Genomic DNA, 19,862 nt, shown 5'->3' with positions numbered 1-19,862 from the left:
GCAGAACACTCATCTGGAAAAGGCAACCGTCCCATGTTTGAGACTCGGCCCCGCAGACAATTTTAATCTGTCAGGAAGTTCCATATCAGCGCACACTCCGCAACAGAGTGGAAAATTTTCCCCCAGGCTGTGGCTAAGCCAATATTCCGCAATACCCTTTCTTCCAGAAGTGCTAGTCTTGCAAGTTTCGTACGAGAACCTCTGTGTAGTTTGGGAGCTATGGCACACAGTTTTAATCTTCCAGGAAGCTTAAAAGAAATATTTAATTGTGCATCTCGGAGTTTCCCATTTGTTGAGAATATATGTTATGCTTTTTTAAGAAAAGATTTTCTTACTTTTAAAGACCAAATACTACTTCAATAAAGGCCACCCAAAAGCAAACTACACACACAAAATTAAAAAAATAAATAAATGAGATTTCAGAATAAAGAAGAACATGAGCATTTTTAATGTCATCTTTCAACAAATCGGACCGCCCTCCTCCCCTGACAAAATACTGTCTGCATTCTCAATGTTGATGCTGTGTTCCTTGACTTCCAGAAGTCGTTCGATACAGTTTCTTGCTGATGCTTAATGAACAAAATACGAGCTGTGCTATATCAGGTCAACTGCGCGATTAGGTAGAAGAGTTCCTACCAAACGGAGCACGACGTGTCATTCTTAACGGAGAAAAACCTTCAGACATAGAAGTTACAGTGGGCGTATTCCGTGGGACTGTAACAAGCCCATTGCTGGTCACAATATATACAACATGATGTAGTGGGTAACATTGGAAGGTCCACGAGAACGTTCTCGGATGATGCTCTTGCATCAAGAAAAGTTGCAACACTAGGAAATTGTAACGAAAATACAGGAAGACCTGGAGAGGATCGGCATTTGGTGCCGGTTTTGGTAGTTGGCATAACAGAGTGGACTTACTGCGCGTATTTAAGTGGAAAAACTCATTACTTCATGATTATACAATTGCAGTAAAGTCACTGGAAGCAGTCACATCCATAAAATACCTAGCAATACGCGAACAGAATGATTTCAAATGGAACGAGTACATAAATCTAATCGTGAAAAAGGCAAATGGCTGACTGAGATTCATTTCCAAATTCCTCAGGACATGTATGCCACCCAAAAAAGAGGTTGTTGTTACTCGAAGACTGTGGCAGTGTGGGATCTTGACAGACAGGACTAATAGAGGGAATAGAGAATATCCAAAGAAGAGCGGAACATTTCGTCACAGGTTCGTTTAGTATGCACGAAAGCGTCACGGAGATGTTCATCCCACTCGGAGCAAGGAACTACAAAAGAGGCGTGGAGCCTCGCAGTACGATTTACTGTTAGAATTCCAAAAATTTATAATACTTGAATAGACGATCAATATATTTTTTTTCCCTTAAGTATATCTTGCGGAAAGATCGTGAGGATAAAATATGTGAGATTAGTGTACACACGGAGGCTTCCCAGCAATCGTTCTTCCCGAGCATCGTTCACAGCTGGGCAGGAAAGAGGAGAAGTGAGAGTGGTAACAACAGTATCCTCCACCACGCATCATAAGGTGGCTTTTAAAGTACGTATGTACACTTCTGGCCTTAAAATTGCAACGCCTTGAAGGCGGCATGCAACAAACGTTAAAATGACAGGAAAAGTACTACTGGATATGCAAACGTTTAGGATTTTAGCGCACGAAGTTGGCATGACTAACGCTGTCTACATTAAGTGCATAAGAAAACATTATGCACCGAGCGAGATGGTGCAGTGGTTAACACACTGGACTCGCATTCGGGAGGATGACGATTCAACCCGTGTCCGGCCATTCTGATTCAGGTTTCCCATGATACCCCTAAATCGCTTCAGGCAAATGCCGGGCTGGTTTCTTTGAAAGGGCACGGCCGATTTCATTCCCCACCCTTCCCTAATCAGATGGGAACGATAACATCGCTGTTTGGTCCCTTCTGCCAAATGAATCGACCATCCAAACAAAACATTACGCGGCGAGTTTCTCATTCAGAAATTGCATTTTAATGTTAATCGTTAGTGTCGTGTAAGGAGAAATACCCACCAGTATTCGAGGATATTCGACTGCGACTGCATCATATTTATGGAGTCTGCAGTCCGGGGTTCCGCAGTACTGCTGTTCACGGCGGTCGGGGTCCCATAATTGTCAATATTTCGAGAACCACAGTGTCAAGAGTGTAGTAAGAATACCACACTTCAGGCATTACCTCACCGTGGACAATGCATTGGCTGACGGTCTTCACTTAACGACTGAGGGAAGAGTGTAGATTTGTCAGTACTAACAGACAAGCAACACTGCGTGAAATGACCGTAGACGTCAATGTGGGACGTAGACAAACGTATACACTAGGCCAGCGTGGTGAAATCTGGCGTCAAAGGGCTGTGGTAACAGACGGCTGACGTTAAGTGCCTTTGCTAACAGCACGATATTGCGTGCAGCGCCTCTCCTTGGCTCGTGTCCGTATTACTTGGACCCCAGACGACTGGAAAACCGTGGCCTGGTCAAATGAGTCCCGATTTCAGTTGGTAAGAGCAGATGGTACGGTTCAAGTGTGGCGCAAACCCCAGAAAGCCATGGGCCCAATTTATCAAAAAGGCACTGTGCAAGGTGGCGGTGGCACCATAATGGTGTGGCCCGTGTTTACATGGAATGGACTGGGTCCTTTGTATAATGGGGTACTTGGAGACCACTTGCAGCCATTTGTGAACGTCGTGTTCCCAGACAACGATGGAATTTTTGTGGATGACAATGCGTCATGTCACCGTGTCACAGTTGTTTGCGATTGGTTTGAAGAACATTCTGGACAGTTCGAGCAAATAGTTTAGCCACCCATATCGCCCAACATGAAACCTGTCAAACATTTATGGGACACAATCGAGAGGTCAGTTCGTGCAGAAAATACTACACCAACAACACTTTCGCAATTATGGACGGTTATAGTCAGTATGGCTCAGTATTTATGCAGGGGACTTCCAACGACTTATTGAGTCCATGCCACGTCCAGTTACTGCACTATCGCGTGGAAAAGGAGGTCCAACGCAATATTAGTAGGTATTCCGTGACTTCTGTCATGTACTGTTCACTCGGTCAAGAAGAATCGTACAGTCACGTCACGCTCCTTGAGTCAGAAGATGAGGTTGTTTGCAGTAAGACAAATATCTACGTGGCAAGGTAGATGACGTCTGGAGCGCCACGGACTGTCGGGGCAGCGACTATTGTTCCTATTTTCCTCCCCGTGGCAGCAGAGAGACGCTTGCTGGCAGTCGTGCGTCCAGCGATAGCATTAGTGGTACCACTTCGACTTTTCAGACGAGTCTGGGTTTCGCCTGCAGAACCACTATGAACAAATCCATTTGTGGATACGGAGAAAGACATGTTGCCAAATTGCGTCCGCCATCATTATACGACCCCAGATCCTGGTGTGATGGTATGAGGTGCCTCTGATTCACGTAGCTAGTTATTTGGACAGTTGGTGTTACATTTATGAAGCGTACGGGTCGTGGGTCTGCTCCATCTTCGATGTATCTGTAACGTTCTCTTCCAGTGAGATAAAGCGATGTCACATGTTACTTGTGCTGTCCTAACCTAATCGATACAGAGGATGTTTGATTGTTGCCCTTGCCAGCACTTACTTCATATCCCTCACCCACTCAAAACATATGGACATGGATACCAGTTGGAATGCCACCGCATCAAATGCCTGCCACTATGATTGATGAACAGTGCCATAGAGTTGAAGCAGAATGGAATGTCGTACCCCTAAATGTCAGTTCAACTCAGTGCCCAGTGGGTTTGAGCCGTTGGTACGACAAAGGTAGTAGATCTGTGTACTGAAATGCGAACACCAAAACTGGAAAAAATACCAGTGATTCCTGTGTATAAGACGGGTAAAAGAACGGATCTGCAAAATCGCCTGCAGCGCCTCTCATGGGCTCGTGTCCATATCGTTTGAACCTCAGACGACTGGAAAACCATGGCCGTCTCAAGTGAGTCCCGATTTCAGTTGGTAAGGTGTAAATGTCCTTGAGACGGAAGTCCTTACATCCACAAATCAGCAGTACTCATGCTAAACTCAACTTGCCCTTTTCTCACTATACATCCTGTGAACCATGGATGAAGGGCGGCAGGCAGATTCCGTATGCCTAGTTTTCCAGAGAGCTTTTGACATCATGCCACACTGCAGACTGTTAATAAAGGAACGAGCGTATGGAATAGGTTCCCACCTATGTAAGTGGCCTCAAGCATTCTTAAAGTAATAGAGAGAATTTTCCTTGACGGTGGGAGTGCCTCAGTGAAGTCTGATAAGGGAGTTCTCATTCTCTGTATGTCTAAATGGTCTGACAGACGGGTTGAGTAGCAATCTTCCGTTGTTTGCTGATGACGCTGTTGTGCACAGCAAGACGTCGTCGTTGAGTCATTGTAGGAGGATACAAGAAGACTTAAGATAAAATTTCAGGTTATTCCGATGAATCGCGGCCTGCTCTTAACATAGGACCATATAAGTTAAAGGAGACAAATCTGAAAGCAATGCCATAATTTTGGAAGACAGAGTTAGTAGCGCGCTGTCTGACACAGACACGTGGGTTAAGTATCTAGCCCTAATGTTGCAAAGCAATGCGAATTGGAAAAAACATGCATAGTCAGTAGTAGAAAATGGCAATGGTTGACTCTGGTTTATTGGGAGAATTTTAGGGTTCATCTATAAAGGAGACTGCGCATAGAACACTACTGCAACCCATTTTTGAATACTGCTCGAGTGTTAGAGATCCCCATCAGGTCGGATTAAAGAAACACATGGAAGCAGTTAAAAGGTAGGCTGCTACGTCTATTTGCTGCAGCTTCGATCAACGGGCGGGTATTACGGAGATGCTGCGTGAACCCAAATGGGAATCCCTGAAGGGAAGGTGACGTTCTTTTCGTGGAACACTGTCGGAAAATTTAGAGAACCACCATTTTAAGTTGATATAAAAACGATCCTATTCTCACCAATGTGCATTTTGCGTAAGGATCAAGAAGATAAGAAAATAGATATTAGACCTCGTACAGAGGCATACAGATAGTCGTTTTTCCCTCGCTCTATTTGCGAGTGAAACACGAAAGGAAATGAGTAATAGTGGCACGAGGTACTCCCCGCCAAGAGCCATATGGTATCTTGCGGAGTGAATATGTAGATGTAGATACCCCAGAAACACCTACAAATTTAATTACATATTAAGTCATGGAACAGCGATTTGCACATAAACAGATTGCGTCAGCACCGTGTACACGAGGTATGAAAGGACAGCGCATTGGCAGAGCTGCTATTTGTACTCAGGTGTTTCACGTGGAAAGGTGTTCGACATGATTATGGCCGCATGACAGCAATTAACAGACTTTGAACAAGGAACGGTAGTTGCTTTTCGACGCATGTGACATTCCATTTCGGAAATCGTTAGGGAATTCAATATTCCGAGACCCACTGTGTCAAGAATGTGCCGAGAATACCACGTTTCACGCATTTCTTCTCACCACGGAGAACGCAGCGGTCCATGGTCTTCACTTAGCGACCGAAAGCAACAGCGTTTACGTAGAGTTGTCAGTGCTAACTGACAAGCAACACTGGGTGAAATAACTGCAGAAATCAGCGTGCAACGTGCGACGAACTTATTCGCTGGGGCATTGCGCGAAATTTGCCGTTAATGGCAGCAGACGACCGACACGAGTGCCTTCACTGACAATACGACATCGGTTGCAGTGTCTCTCCTGGAATCGTAACTATATCCGTTGGACCCTAGGCGACTGGAAAACCGTGGCCTGGGCAGATGTGTCCCGATTTCAGTTGGTAAGATCTGATGTTGGAGTTCGAGTGTGGCGCAGATCCCAGGAAGCCATGGACCCAAGTTGTCAACAAGGCACTGTGCAAGCTGTTGGTGGCGCCATAGTGGTGTGGGCTGTGTTTACATGGAAAGGACTGGGTGCTCAGGACCAACTGAACCGATCATTAAATGGAAATCGTCATGTTTAGCTACTTGGAGACCATTAAAGCCGACCTCTGTGGCCGAGCAGTTCTAGGCGCTTCAGTCTGGAACCGCACTGCTGCTACAGTCGCAGGTTTGAATTCCTGCCTCGTGCATGGATGTGACTGTTGTCCCTAGGTTAGTTAGGTTTAAGTAGTTATAAGTCTAGGGGACTGATGACCTCAGATTTTAAGTCCCATAGTGTTTAGAGTCATTGGAACCATTTTGAACCATTTGCAGCCATTCGCGGACTTCATGTTCCCAAACAACGATGAAATTTTTATTGATGACAATGCGTCATGTCGCCAAGCCACAATTGTTTGCAACTGGCTTGAAGCTAGAGAATTATTTGGCCACCGAGATCGCCCGACCTGAATTCAATCATATGTTTATGGGAGATATTCGAGAGGTCCGTTCATGCACAAGAACTGCACTGGCAACACTTTCGCAATTATGGGCAGCTATAGAGGCAGCATGGTTCAGTATTTCTGCATGGGACTTACTACAACTTGGCCGGCCGGGATGGCCGAGCGGTTCTAGGCGCTACAGTCTGGAACCGCGCGACCGCTACGGTCGCAGGTTCGAATCCTGCGTCGGGCATGGATGTGTGTGATGTCCTTAGGTTAGTTAGGTTTAAGTAGTTCTAAGTTCTAGGGGACAGATGCCCTCAGACGTTAAGTCCCATAGTGTTCAGAGCCACTTGAAACATTTTTTCGAGTCTATGCCACATCGAGTAGGAGGTATTCCATAACTTTTGTCACCTCAGTGTGTATATACACTAAGTGACAGGAAGAGGTACCCAGCGGTGGGGTCAACTTCATGAAACCAAATATGATCCCAGGAATCACACCCTGAAGTCATTCACCCTGGTGGGCCCTCGTTTGCAAGTAACTCATGAAAAAATTTCGGAAATTTGTGTGACGCTCAATAGTGGTCATAAAGTTTTATTGCTTAGACTGTTTGTGTGGTGTAAGCGATAGGGTAGGGGCTCGTCTGCAGCTAGTCAGTGCGAATCTCATCAGACACTTAAAATATTTTTTATTTTTATATCTTTATCGAAATGTCTTTGATCATTATTTTCATTCTATCAATTGGTTTAAATGTAATTTTTTATTTCTCTAGCCATTACTCCCTCTATCACACTACAGAACCAGTAGCGCTATTGAGCATCGTGCAAAATTATTTTTTTCATCAATTTAGTAGCAAATGAGGGCCCACCGTGGTGAATGGCTGCAGTGTATGATACCTGTGATTTTGACGTACATAACTGTATAGATGGTTTCAAAACGTGGATCCCACCGCTGGGGACCTCTCCTTGCTGGACAGGGCGCGCTCACCCGCCGGCTGGCCGGTCAGCTGCACGAGCTGAAAGTCTTCCTTGAGGACGGCCTCCTGCTGGTGCGCGCAGCAGACCCTGGCGCGGCGCACGGCGTCCACCATCTGGTCGGGCATGGTGACGGTGCAGACCCCCAGCACGCGCGGCAGCGGCGCCTTGGGCCGCGGCTGCACCACCGACACGGCCAGCGGGAAGTACTGCAGCGCGCGCACCAGGTCCAGCGGGTCCATCGGGAACAGCAGCGACTTGCCTGCGGGGGCCACAGCACACGTACGGGACTCAAAACTCGTACGGGACTCAAAACTCATTTCAAATAGCACACAGTGCGCTGCTACGATGAGCGTCTGCGAGTGCTCTCAATTCCTGGACCGGGAGATGCGCACGGTAAAGCCGTTGGCACACGGACCGAGCATCCGAACGTTGAGCGTTGAGCGTGCCCAGTTTCTAACGTCATAGCGCGGAACACGGGGCCTACGAGAAAGACAGGCCGCGGCGCGTACGTCACGAAGGTAGTCCTGCTCTCGCTCGCTCAAATCAGCAGACAAATTACGTTTCAGAAATGGTTCAAATGGCTCTGAGCACTATGGGACTTAACATCTGAGATCATCAGTCCCCTAGAACTTAGAACTGCTTAAACCTAACTAACCTAAGGACATTACACACATCCATACCCGAGGCAGGATTCAAACCTGCGACAGTAGCGGTCGCGCGGTTCCAAACTGTAGCGCCTAGAACCGCTCGGCCACCTCGGCCGGCAAAATTACGTTTCTACACCTGTTAACTCGTAGCTAGGCGTGTCCGTACAAACGAAAACTGAATCTTCTACTGGAATCTGCTATTATGGAATCTTACTGTTATTAGTCCTATAGTGATGGGACGTTCATGAACCTACTTACAATTTGTTACGGCTGTACTGGCGTACAATAAAACAAATCATGCTAAAATGATTATCAGTTGCATAAGGCATCACTTGCAGCACGTAAGGAGTACTGTTAAGCAGAAGAGACTGAATGCTATAAACACGCAGTTATAATACCATTTATATCGAGTATGGATCATAAATTTTGCTGTAGTACTGTTAATCAGTAAGACTTCATGATAGAAGATTCCAGTGGAAGAGGCAATTCTCGTTAGTACTTACACGCCAAGCTGCGAGTTAACACGTATAGAAACGCATTTTGTCTGCTGAGGTGAGCGAGCGAGCGAGTTCAGGACTGCCTTCGTGACGGACGCGCCGCGGCCTGTCTCTCTCGTGGGCCTCGGTGGAACAGCACGTTAGGGAGTCTTTCCGGACGTGCAGAGCAACATCTAAACAAGTCAGGTATTCTCAGCGTGCGCCTGAGCGTTGACCAATCAGATGGCACAACGCTACCTACGTCACACGCAAGCCATCTCCCTCCAGCACAGAACTGCGAGGCGCCATATTGGCATTCAGTTTAAGCCTATACGTCTATATACCGTTTCTGAGCACCAGCAAACTGAGAATCGCTAAACAACCCGTTGTTAACTGTGTGATTAAAACATTTAGCATGTTGTAGTAAGACGTTAGAATTGAACGCAGCTGAATTTGTATCAATTTAGGTTAGTGATTACCGTCACTGATCCACGACCAGTAGACGATTAAACTGTGGTTCCAGTCTCGTGTAGTTCAAATATTTTTTTCCTAACATTCGAGTATTTAATACGTTCTGATGCTTTATTATTAGTTTAATGTAAGTATATACTACATATCTGATGTTACGTAAAGATAAGTTCTCATTTTTTCTTTTAGGAGTCACTTTGTTCGATCGGCTTAAACTACATTTTGGTTGTCGAGGCTAATACCAACTGTCCTTATCTCTTTATAAACAGGCTTAAACTACAGGACAGCCTGCGCTACTTGTAAAGATATTTTGTTCTTTTTCTTTTGAGCTTCGTAGTTCACGTCTTTTACAGATTCTACTATTGGGTAGGAACAGTGGTCAAGTAAGAATGACCTTAGGTTTTTACCAAAATGTGGAGAAGATAAATTAACGTTTATCTTAATGTGGAGAACTATTGCAAATTTGTATCGCACTTTTTGTAATGGAACTTTTATAAGCCTGTGTTCTTATTGATTGGACATGGTACTTTCCTTTTTGTCTTAAAATATGTACATCGAGATTGAAGTTTTTGTGTCTATTACATACAGAACAACGTGACTAGGATATAGACAATGGAGGAAACGTGGGTTTTAATATAGCTAAGGTAGGAATTGAGTGAACAGTGTGATTTACGAATAGAAACATCCCACAGCTGCTGCTGGAGTGCGTCGCGATCGCGTATACCACGTTAGGGCTCCACGTACCGTATGCACGAGTCGCATCGTTCCTGAGCGTTCAGCAGCACGTTGAACTCGGTACGATTAACGTTGAAGTTCGGCAGCGCGGTCCGTGTGCCGACGGCTTAAGCTAGCCGCCAGGAAACTTGGGCAAGCAGTGAAAATGGTGGTGCAGTGTGGGAGATTCGTGCGGCGCCATCGTGTGAAGTCGTGAGAGCAACATAACATTACCATTGCAGTGGGTTACAAGGGAATTGCGCCTGCTCGTCATCACTGATTTCGTCCAAATTTATGGTATGTGCAGCGCTTGATCAGAAATGAAAGTGAAGATAGTGGGAGCTCCAGCGTTTCCAAAAATTAAATTTAGACAGAAACGCCAAAGAAACTTGTATAGGTATGCCTATTCAAATACAGAGTATGTAAAGAGGCAGATACGCCGCTGCAGTCGGCAACGTCTATATAAGGCAACCAATGTCTGGCGCAGTTGTTAGATCGGTTACTGCTGCTATAGTGGCAGGTTATCAAGATTTGTGAGTTTGAACGTGGTGTTGTAGTCGGCACACGAGCGATATGACACAGAATCTCTGAGGTAGCGATGAAGTAGAGATTTCCCCGTACGACCATTTCACGGCTGCAAAGGGAATATCAGGAATCCGGTAAAACATCAAATCTCTGCCATCACAGCGGCCGGAAAAAGATCCTATAATAACGGGACCAACGACGGCTGAAGAGAATCGTTCAGCGTAACAGAAGAGCAACCCTCCCGCAAATTGCTGCCGTGTTAAACGCTGGGCCATTAATAAATGTGAGCGTACAAACCATGCAACGAAACATCATCGATATGGGCTTTTGGAGTCGAAGGCCCGCTCGTGTACCCTTGATGACTGCACGACACAAAGCTTTACGCCTCGCCTGGGCCCGTCAACACCGACATTCGACTGTTGATGACTGGAAACATGTTGCCTGGTCGGGCGAGTCTCGTTTCAAGCTGGAGACAACCTCATGAATTCATGGACCCTGCATGTCAGCAGGGGACTGATCAAGCTAGTGGAGCTCTGTAATGGTATGGGGCGTGTGCAGTTGGAGTGGCAAGGGTCCCCTGATACGTCTAGATACGACTCTGGCAGGTGACACGTACGTAAGCATCCTGTCTGATCGCCTGCATCCTAAAATGTCCATTGTGCATTCCGACGGACTTGCGCAATTCAAGCAGGACAGTGTGACACCCCACACGTCCAGAGCTGCTGCAGAGTGACTCCAGGAGCACTCTTCTGAGTTTAAACACTTCCGCTGGCCACCAGACTTCCCAGACATGAACATTATTGAGCATACCTGGGATGCCTTCCAACGTGCTGTTGAGATCTCCATCCTCTCGCACTCTCACGGATTTATGGACAGCCCTGCAGGATTCATGGTGTCAGTTCCGTCCAGCACTACTTCAGACATAGTCGAGTCCATATCGCATCGTGTTGCAGCACTTCTGCGTGCCCGCCGGTGCCCTACACGATATTAGGCACGTATTCCAGTTTCTTTGGATCTTCAGTGTATGTTAGATACTTGCCAGGCAGCAGTTGGCGCAGCGGAAGGATTACATAACGATAATCCGAAGGTCGTGAAGTTGAGTCCTTATGGGAAACATTTTTTAATTTTTTCGCTTTTTCAATGTTTACGTTACTTACACTGCAAATAAACCGAAATATGAATACAGTAATCCACTCCTATACTGTGCAGTTTGCTAAACCCTTTTCCGAAAATTATTGCCAATAGTCTATGTATGCCAATTAGAGATTACTGGCTCTTTTAGACCGAGAATTCGAACAACACTATATGAGTACGCGGGAAAATATAGTGATGTCGTCATTACTTCGCCAAAATCTGAGAAACTTATACAAAAATATTTTGACTGATGCGAAGAAGCCCGTAAGTCGAGAGAACAAATTTCTTCCATTCATTGACTCGTGAAGAGGAAAAACAAATAATTACATAACTATACGAAGAGATTTTTCGAGGTGAAAAAGGATTGCCACCGTGCATAATTAAAGTTATCCCCCCCCCCCCTCAAATCCACACCGTTATTGCAACCATGAGATAAACAGGTAAAGAATTTTATAAATAAAGCTACAGAACTGGTCTTATGTCATCGAGAGAGAAAAAACCTTCACATCCTGAGAAGACTGCATCAAAATACTGTTATAACCAGCTATCCTCGCCAATATTTGGCGATATGATCCGTTACTCGTGGCTTGCTGTCAGACCGTGCGAAGAGTCAAAACGTTTTATGAATGTAGATAAAGTTTATTGTTCAACGCAAACTTTAAAACAAACATGTAATTGTAAAAACGAGACGTTTATAACGCGTGCTTGATACCGGGAAAAGTATTGCGTCTCCTGTTCTTACAAGGAATATCACCAAAGCACGTGTAAATCATCAACTGTAAAATAATAAAGGTCTCTAATTTATATACAAAGTTCTCGTGTACGCCTTACAATCTGAAACTTTATTTTGCCTTTCCCTTTCATGCTTTTTATGAAAATATTAATAAATACAAAATACTGAGCATTATTTCGGTTTTTCTTTTTGGAACAACATAAGTGGAGACATTACACTTTTTTTTGTGTGTGCCGAGGATGTGCATTTTCATAAGCCACTGACTTCTGATTAAGAGAAATATGTTAACGTCGGGTATTGATTTAAGTGTCAGGAAATCCTTTCTAAAAGTATTTGTATGGAGTGTAGCCATGTATGGATGTGAAACGTGGACGATAAATAGTTTAGACAAGAAGAGAATAGAATCTTTCGAAATATGGTGCTACAGAGGAATGCCGAAAATTAGACGGGTAGATCATCTAACTAATAAGGAGGTATTGAAGAGAATTGGGGAGAAGAGGAATTTGTGGCACAACCTGATCAGAAGAACGGATCGGTTGGTAGGACATGTTCTGAGGCATCAAGCGATCACCAATTCAGTGTGGAAGGTAAAAATCGTAGAGGGAGACCAAGAGATGAATACAGTAAACAGATTCAGAAGGCTGTAGGGTGTAATAGTTACACGGAGATGAAGAAGCTTGCACAGGATAGAGTAGCGTGGAGAGCTGCATCAAACTAGTCACTGGACTGAAGACCACCACCACAACAACAACTGTCCTTACTTTTCCTCAGTTCCTCACTTAATAACGTTAATTATCCACAGTTTCAGAATTCTCTCACAATTGTGCCTGCACAACATATTCGTAAGGTGCGACTGTGTGAACTCCGCTTTGTTTTGGCAAAAGAAGAAAATGTTAACATGGAAACATGTGTAGGTTTTACTCAAAATTCACCACTCATGACACTTCTTCGAAAGTTACAAATGGTGAACAAGCCAGATGAAAATAAATCGCAACTCATGTTGCATTTTCAGCAGAATTATTTTTGGGTACTAATCAAAGCAGACGTAACAATAGATCTTTTTGAATGGGCATCATGCAAGTGTGTGGGTGGAGGGGCTCCACTTAATATTAAAAAAAACATGTGAGCGGGAATTTCAGTTCAGAACTGCACTTCCTCTCCCACACTCGGCATTTCTCCTACAACATGCTGACCACCACCACTACCGCTCTCACCACACTTGTCCTGCCGACTGCGTATCTACCAACCACGTTATTCTGCACACACTCTACAAACTTTCACCGATGATGGAGAAGTGTAAATGTATCAGTTTGAGATAAGAGGCCCTGGTCCTGAAACGGCCGAGTTGAAAGTTACAAGCCAAAATCGGTTTGATACCTCTGACAGCGGAAAACATGTACTTGTATGTTGTTGCTACGAGTGCAGGGTAGGTAACTTTCAGAGGTGGCTGTATAAACCAAAACAAGAAAAAATGCACGGTAAATATGGGCTCTAAAATGAATAGGTTAAGAGCTATGAGCTATTCTTTATCTTCGCTACTGTGAGACATACCTCTTCCACTGACCAAGAGCTCGTAACTCTTCAGGTATGCATTTTAGAATGCTTGTTTACTGACGGTATTTTCTTGTTTTGGTCCACACTACAGCCTCCAAAAATATGGAAACCAAAGAGCTTGCAATGGAACAGATGTATTCCATGGTATCCAAGATGAAGAAGTGCTCATAACTCTGAAGCTTTGCATCTTAGAGCCATGTTTACTAGACATTATTGTTTGGTCCATATTAGTACGTCTGAAAGTTACCTACCCTACAGTCTTAGCAACGACAGTACCGACTGATTCATATATTCCACTGTCCAATGTCCCGCTGTATAAAAGTCCTCGTAGTAATGTCGGAAGTCCCATGAGGCTTTTCGCCGATGATGCTGTTGTATACAGTGAGGTGGTGACGCTAAGAAATTTTAGCGAAACGTAGGAAGACCTGCAAAGGATCAACAGTTGGTACTGGGGGTAGCATTTGATTCTCAACATAAAGAAATGTACCGCATTGCGAATATATAGACAGGATTATTCTTTATTGTATGATTACAAAATTGCAGAAAAAACACCACAAACAGTTACATCCATGAAGTATCAAGGAGCACGCGCATGGAGCGACTTGAAATGGTACCATCATACAGATTGAGATTCATTGGAAGAATCCACAGGAAATGTACTCCATATACAATGGAAGCAGGTTACAAAAATACCCATTCGACCAATACCTGAGTACAGTTCCTCATTCTGGCGTCCGTGTCAGATAGGATTGATAGAGGATCCAAATTAGGGCAGCACGTTTCTTTACAGGTTAACTTAGTAAGTGCTAGAGCGTCATGGAGATGCTTAGCGAACGCATGCGCTGCAAGAGAAATGTTCTGAGTCATGGTATCTTCACGCCGTAAGGTGACTTGTGGAGTATAGATGTAGATTGTTCGGAAGGGGCGACCAGATCAGTTGACTGTCGCTTACCTCTAACGATTCCGATATTACACAATAAATAGAATAAAGAGTGTGGGGTACAAAAAGTAACTTCCTATACCTCACTGCTTCAGAAAAAGACAGAAAATTCTATTTTGAGCTAATATTAGTATTGGGGCAAGGGGGTTATGGCCCCACTCTCCATTGTTGCCAGATGTATCCAATATGGCGGCGATGACGTCATCCAAGATGGTGGTGTGTAGACTTGCCAACAGTGCATGACGACATCCAAGATGGCGGCGGCGACGTCATTCAAGATGGAAGCTTTTGGCGGGAAGTTTGAATTTTGGTGGGAAGATAGGTCAATTGGGCAACCTCCACTGAACTAAACCCTCCTCCCTCCCCTCCCCCACAAAAATGGCGGGAAGTTCAAATTCCAACAGGATAATGCATCACACCACGGTTATCTCTACCAACCTAAGAAAATCGCATGAAGATAGGTCACTTGGACTACAATCACTAACCTAAGTCATTTGACCGCCACCTCTTCCTAGGAATTGCCACCAAGTTTGAATTTTGGCTGTAGAGATAGGTCAATTGGGTTACCTCTACTAACCTAAGAAAACCGTGGGAAGATAGGTCACTTGGACTACCTCCACTAAAATACACTCCTGGAAATTGAAATAAGAACACCATGAATTCATTGTCCCAGGAAGGGGAAACTTTATTGACACATTCCTGGGATCAGATACATCACATGATCACACTGACAGAACCACAGGCACATAGACACAGGCAACAGAGCATGCACAATGTCGGCACTAGTACAGTGTATATCCACCTTTCGCAGCAATGCAGGCTGCTATTCTCCCATGGAGACGATCGTAGAGATGCTGGATGTAGTCCTGTGGAACGGCTTGCCATGCCATTTCCACCTGGCGCCTCAGTTGGACCAGCGTTCGTGCTGGACGTGCAGACCGCGTGAGACGACGCATCATCCAGTCCCAAACATGCTCAATGGGGGACAGATCCGGAGATCTTGCTGGCCAGGGTAGTTGAGTTACACCTTCTAGAGCACGTTGGGTGGCACGGGATACATGCTGACGTGCATTGTCCTGTTGGAACAGCAAGTTCCCTTGCCGGTCTAGGAATGATAGAATGATGGGTTCGATGACGGTTTGGATGTACTGTGCACTATTCAGTGTCCCCTCGACGATCACCAGAGGTGTACGGCCAGTGTAGGAGATCGCTCCCCACACCATGATGCCGGGTGTTGGCTCTGTGTGCCTCGGTCGTATGCAGTCCTGATTGTGGCGCTCACCTTCACGGCGCCAAACACGCATACGACCATCATTGGCACCAAGGCAGAAGCGACTCTCATCGCTGAAGACGACACGTCTCCATTCGTCCCTCCATTCACGCCTGTCGCGACACCACTGGAGGCGGGCTGCACGATGTTGGGGCGTGAGCGGAAGACGGCCTAACGGTGTGCGGGACGGTAGCCCAGCTTCATGGAGACGGTTGCGAATGGTCCTCGCCGATACCCCAGGAGCAACAGTGTCCCTAATTTGCTGGGAAGTGGCGGTGCGGTCCCCTACGGCATTGCATAGGATCCTACGGTCTTGGCGTGCATCCGTGCGTCGCTGCGGTCCGGTCCCAGGTCGACGGTCACGTGCACCTTCCGCCGACCACTAGCGACAACATCGATGTACTGTGGAGACTTCACGCCCCATGTGTTGAGCAATTCGGCGGTACGTCCACCCGGCCTTCTGCATGCCCACTATACGCCCTCGCTCAAAGTCCGTCAACTGCACATACGGTTCACGTCCACGCTGTCGCGGCATGCTACCAGTGTTAAAGACTGCGATGGAGCTCCGCATGCCACGGCAAACTGGCTGACACTGACGGCGGCGGTGCACAAATGCTGCGCAGCTAGCGCCATTCGACGGCCAACACCGCGGTTCCTGGTGTGTCCGCTGTGCCGTGCGTGTGATCATTGCTTGTACAGCCCTCTCGCAGTGTCCGGAGCAAGTATGGTGGGTCTGACACACCGGTGTCAATGTGTTCTTTTTTCCATTTCCAGGAGTGTAAGTCAGGTTACTGCCACCTCCTCCTAGGGTCAGTGGAAAAAGGACTCAGCCTGCACTGGGCTGCTGGAGAGAGGAAGGAATGGAGTATATTTATCACAGTGATACGGAACACACACTCTCACATGCCACGTAGCATACAGACCTGCAACTACTCCTAAATGACTCATGTATAATGTTCTACACACATGCTTGCTAATTGTAAACTGTCAAAATAACGCATTGCACAGCATAAAGACATGCAAACAACTCGTAAATAATGCAATACATTTATGTCCAGAGAGCCAAACAACTTGCAAATTGTCAAAATAGTAATCCATCTGAAAGACTCTGCAAAAAATGCTTGCTAATCGCCAATTGTTGAAATCATGCACCAGTCTTTATTTAAACAATTAGAGACAGCACGACAATCTAGTGTGTTCGCCAGGAGGTCTCTCCAACTGACCCAGTATGCATTACCACCACCAGAGGGCACTGTCGTCCATTTCCTGACATAATGAAAGAAGGTGGGGGGGGGGGGGGGATGGCGGGAAAAGGACTCTGCCTGAGCTGGACAAGTGTTTTTATTTTGCATGCAGTGTCGCCACTACAAGATCTAGACTCCAACTTCCCTAGTACACAATACTGCCACCAGAGGGTGCTGTCATCCATCCTGTGACGTAATCCAAGATGGTGGTCTGGGTCGGGGGGAAATGGTGCGAAAATGACTCAGCCTGCGCTGGGCTGCTGGATAGAGTAAGGAAGGAGTGTACTTTATTTATTCTGGAACAATTTATTTAGGGATGGAGTATATTTACCACACTGATACAAAACACATGCTTGGGGTCACAATACACAGTCTGCAGACCTGTAAACTACTCCTAAATAATGGTCTCCAGACAGCAAACAACTCCTAATTTTCCTAAATAATTTCATCACAGACATGCAAACTTCTCCTAAATAATGCAGTATACTGATGTGCAGACACGAAATCAATTCGTAAACTGTCCAAATAATGCATAGCACAGCCTACAGAACTGCTCGCAAAATAATGCAACAGACACACGATCGACACGCTCAAGCACCGTCCACCACCCCTGTCCACTGGACCACACATGAGGTTAGTGGCAGTCCCCGTGAAGTGATGTGGTCTTCAGCTTTCAGACCACGCACAGATGCCCTCACACATGAGGTGGCGACATCCTTTTCATACTTGCACCTGAGAAATTCTTCTCAAAATACGTGTTCACTTAAGCACAGTTGCTGACATGACCAGACAGGAATGCAGATGCTCCAGGGGCATGCGCCCCTTCACAGCCGTGAGCCGCCACCAGATGCAGGTGAAAGTTGCCTTTATTTTCAGGGGTATACAATGAGTGTTATACTGATGTCACAAAACTCCAAGGTGCGCTGAAGTAGCTCCCATACATGAGATGCCTCCGGGCAGCAGGTGTCTTTACCGTTGATGACAGTAGCACAGGTCGCATTGTTCCTAGTGCAACATGAGAGATGCGTGTAACCGTACTTAACTGCCCACTGCCCAGCTTCACTGATGAAACACTGTGCATATACACGGACATACAAAAAACAGAGCAAATGCTCTCCGAATGTGGAGGTGTCTGGATACAGTCGAGTACAGTGCTATATTACGCCTCCAGATCTGTGCATTTGGGCTAGGTGTTGGTAGCTGTGCTACATTTACAAACAATTTTAGAACTCAGATCGAGAGGTTATGTCATGATCACATGGATAGATCTGACATAAAATCGATAGGGAGGAAATGACGAGGGAATAGGTATAAATTGATCCAATATACACCGAAATGCAGGGAAATTGAGGAAATACTTGCATATCTTCTGGTTCACACCAAACAATTTGTACATGGGAACAAGTATGCAGCAACAAGAGGAATCTGAGAAAACGTTGACATCGAAATGAAGGGAATCAGGGACGCAGTAAATGTTTTTTTTTCCGCTGAGGCAGCATCATACAGTATGTCTATTGAGGTACCAGTGATACATGCGAGTTGACTACTGTATTTGATGCTTTTCAGGAAGACTGAGGACCATTCACCTCTTATCTTATTTGCATCTGCATTAAAGGGAGTGGAAGGGGTGATCAATTGAGATGGAACTGTAACGAGGTACGATTTAATGGTTGACTGATGCATTCTAGAGAAGGAGAAGTTGCTGCAGGTCAATTTTTCCGCTGTTCTGTGTTCTACTCATATACAGCCACATGTTCTGTATGTGGTTTAAAGCATTGTCTCGTTGCGATCGTTAACTATGAACCTGTCGGTCATCAGAGGACTTCCATCTCATGCGTGATGAAGCTTGACACATTCCTCTAAATGAACTTTGATTTATGTAATGTACTCCATCCCCCCTGGCGCATCTTGGGTGTAAAATCGAGACTTCAGCGTCATAACTACGTTAGCGATAGGTGCTTGTGAGGCGCTGCAATCCCCATGTACACATTTGCCTGGCAGATGTGCTGTTTACAGAGTTAGTGACAGAATGACTTGTAATTTTCACATGTTGGACGCCGCTGCTATGCGTTTATCTGTTTCCTTGTAAGAGGTATCCCCCCACTACTAACAATCATTTTTATATAGACCTGATTCAGACATCGTATAATTTCTGAACCGTGATCGGATGTGAGCAGTGCACGCTATGCATCTCTGGAAGGTTATAATGTGCATGTATCACGCATAGATAGTGTTTTAAGGAAGTAGTTGGCCCGTTTATCGTTGAGAAGCCGGGAAGAAGGATTTATGTCATGCGCTTGAAATATATTTCTTACATTGGAATATTAATAGCGCTACATTCCATACGACTGATAGGTCAGAAGTGCAGGCGATCTAACATTATCGTCTGTTTTAAGCGCAGAACGTTATAGCCTTAGGAACGCATGTGTTTATACTCTCTCTTACCAATACCTTCCAGGTATTGACCCTAGACTCTAGAACAATACCTTAGAGTTGATAGCTTTGATGATTTATGTAAAAGTGCGTCGAACTCCATCCGTCTGGAGCACATAAAAGTCATTCGTTTCTTGTTCTTCTTAACCGTCTCCTATTACATCATGACACTTTGAAATCTGTTACTATACATTGATAAGGAATGCTAAGCTCCTCGACATGGGCACATCTCGAGAAATCTTGTGCACCTGGATGGGTTAGGACTCGGAAAGCTCCATTCATTCACGAGACGTGGAGTGTAGCGGTCTTCTGCTGATCGGTTGAAGATTAATTTGTTAGCAGTGCTGCAGGGTGGGTTGGTCAATGACAGAGTGAGGAGGGTCTTTCACTCTCT

General features: G+C 45.4%; 1 protein-coding gene across 1 annotated transcript in view; it reads right to left on the bottom strand.

The window, feature by feature from the left end:
* Window positions 1-19,862, bottom strand: part of LOC126282443 (uncharacterized) — a 148,317-nt gene that overhangs the window by 112,205 nt on the left and 16,250 nt on the right. Inside the window, exon 2 of the mRNA XM_049982098.1 lies at window positions 7,341-7,589. Coding sequence (XP_049838055.1) covers window positions 7,341-7,589 — 249 coding nt within the window. The remainder of the gene's footprint in view (window positions 1-7,340; window positions 7,590-19,862) is intronic.

This window comes from Schistocerca gregaria, chromosome 7 (assembly GCF_023897955.1).
Source record: "Schistocerca gregaria isolate iqSchGreg1 chromosome 7, iqSchGreg1.2, whole genome shotgun sequence".
Classification (NCBI taxonomy): Eukaryota; Metazoa; Arthropoda; class Insecta; order Orthoptera; family Acrididae; genus Schistocerca; species Schistocerca gregaria.
This window is presented reverse-complemented; position numbering and strand designations above follow the sequence as displayed.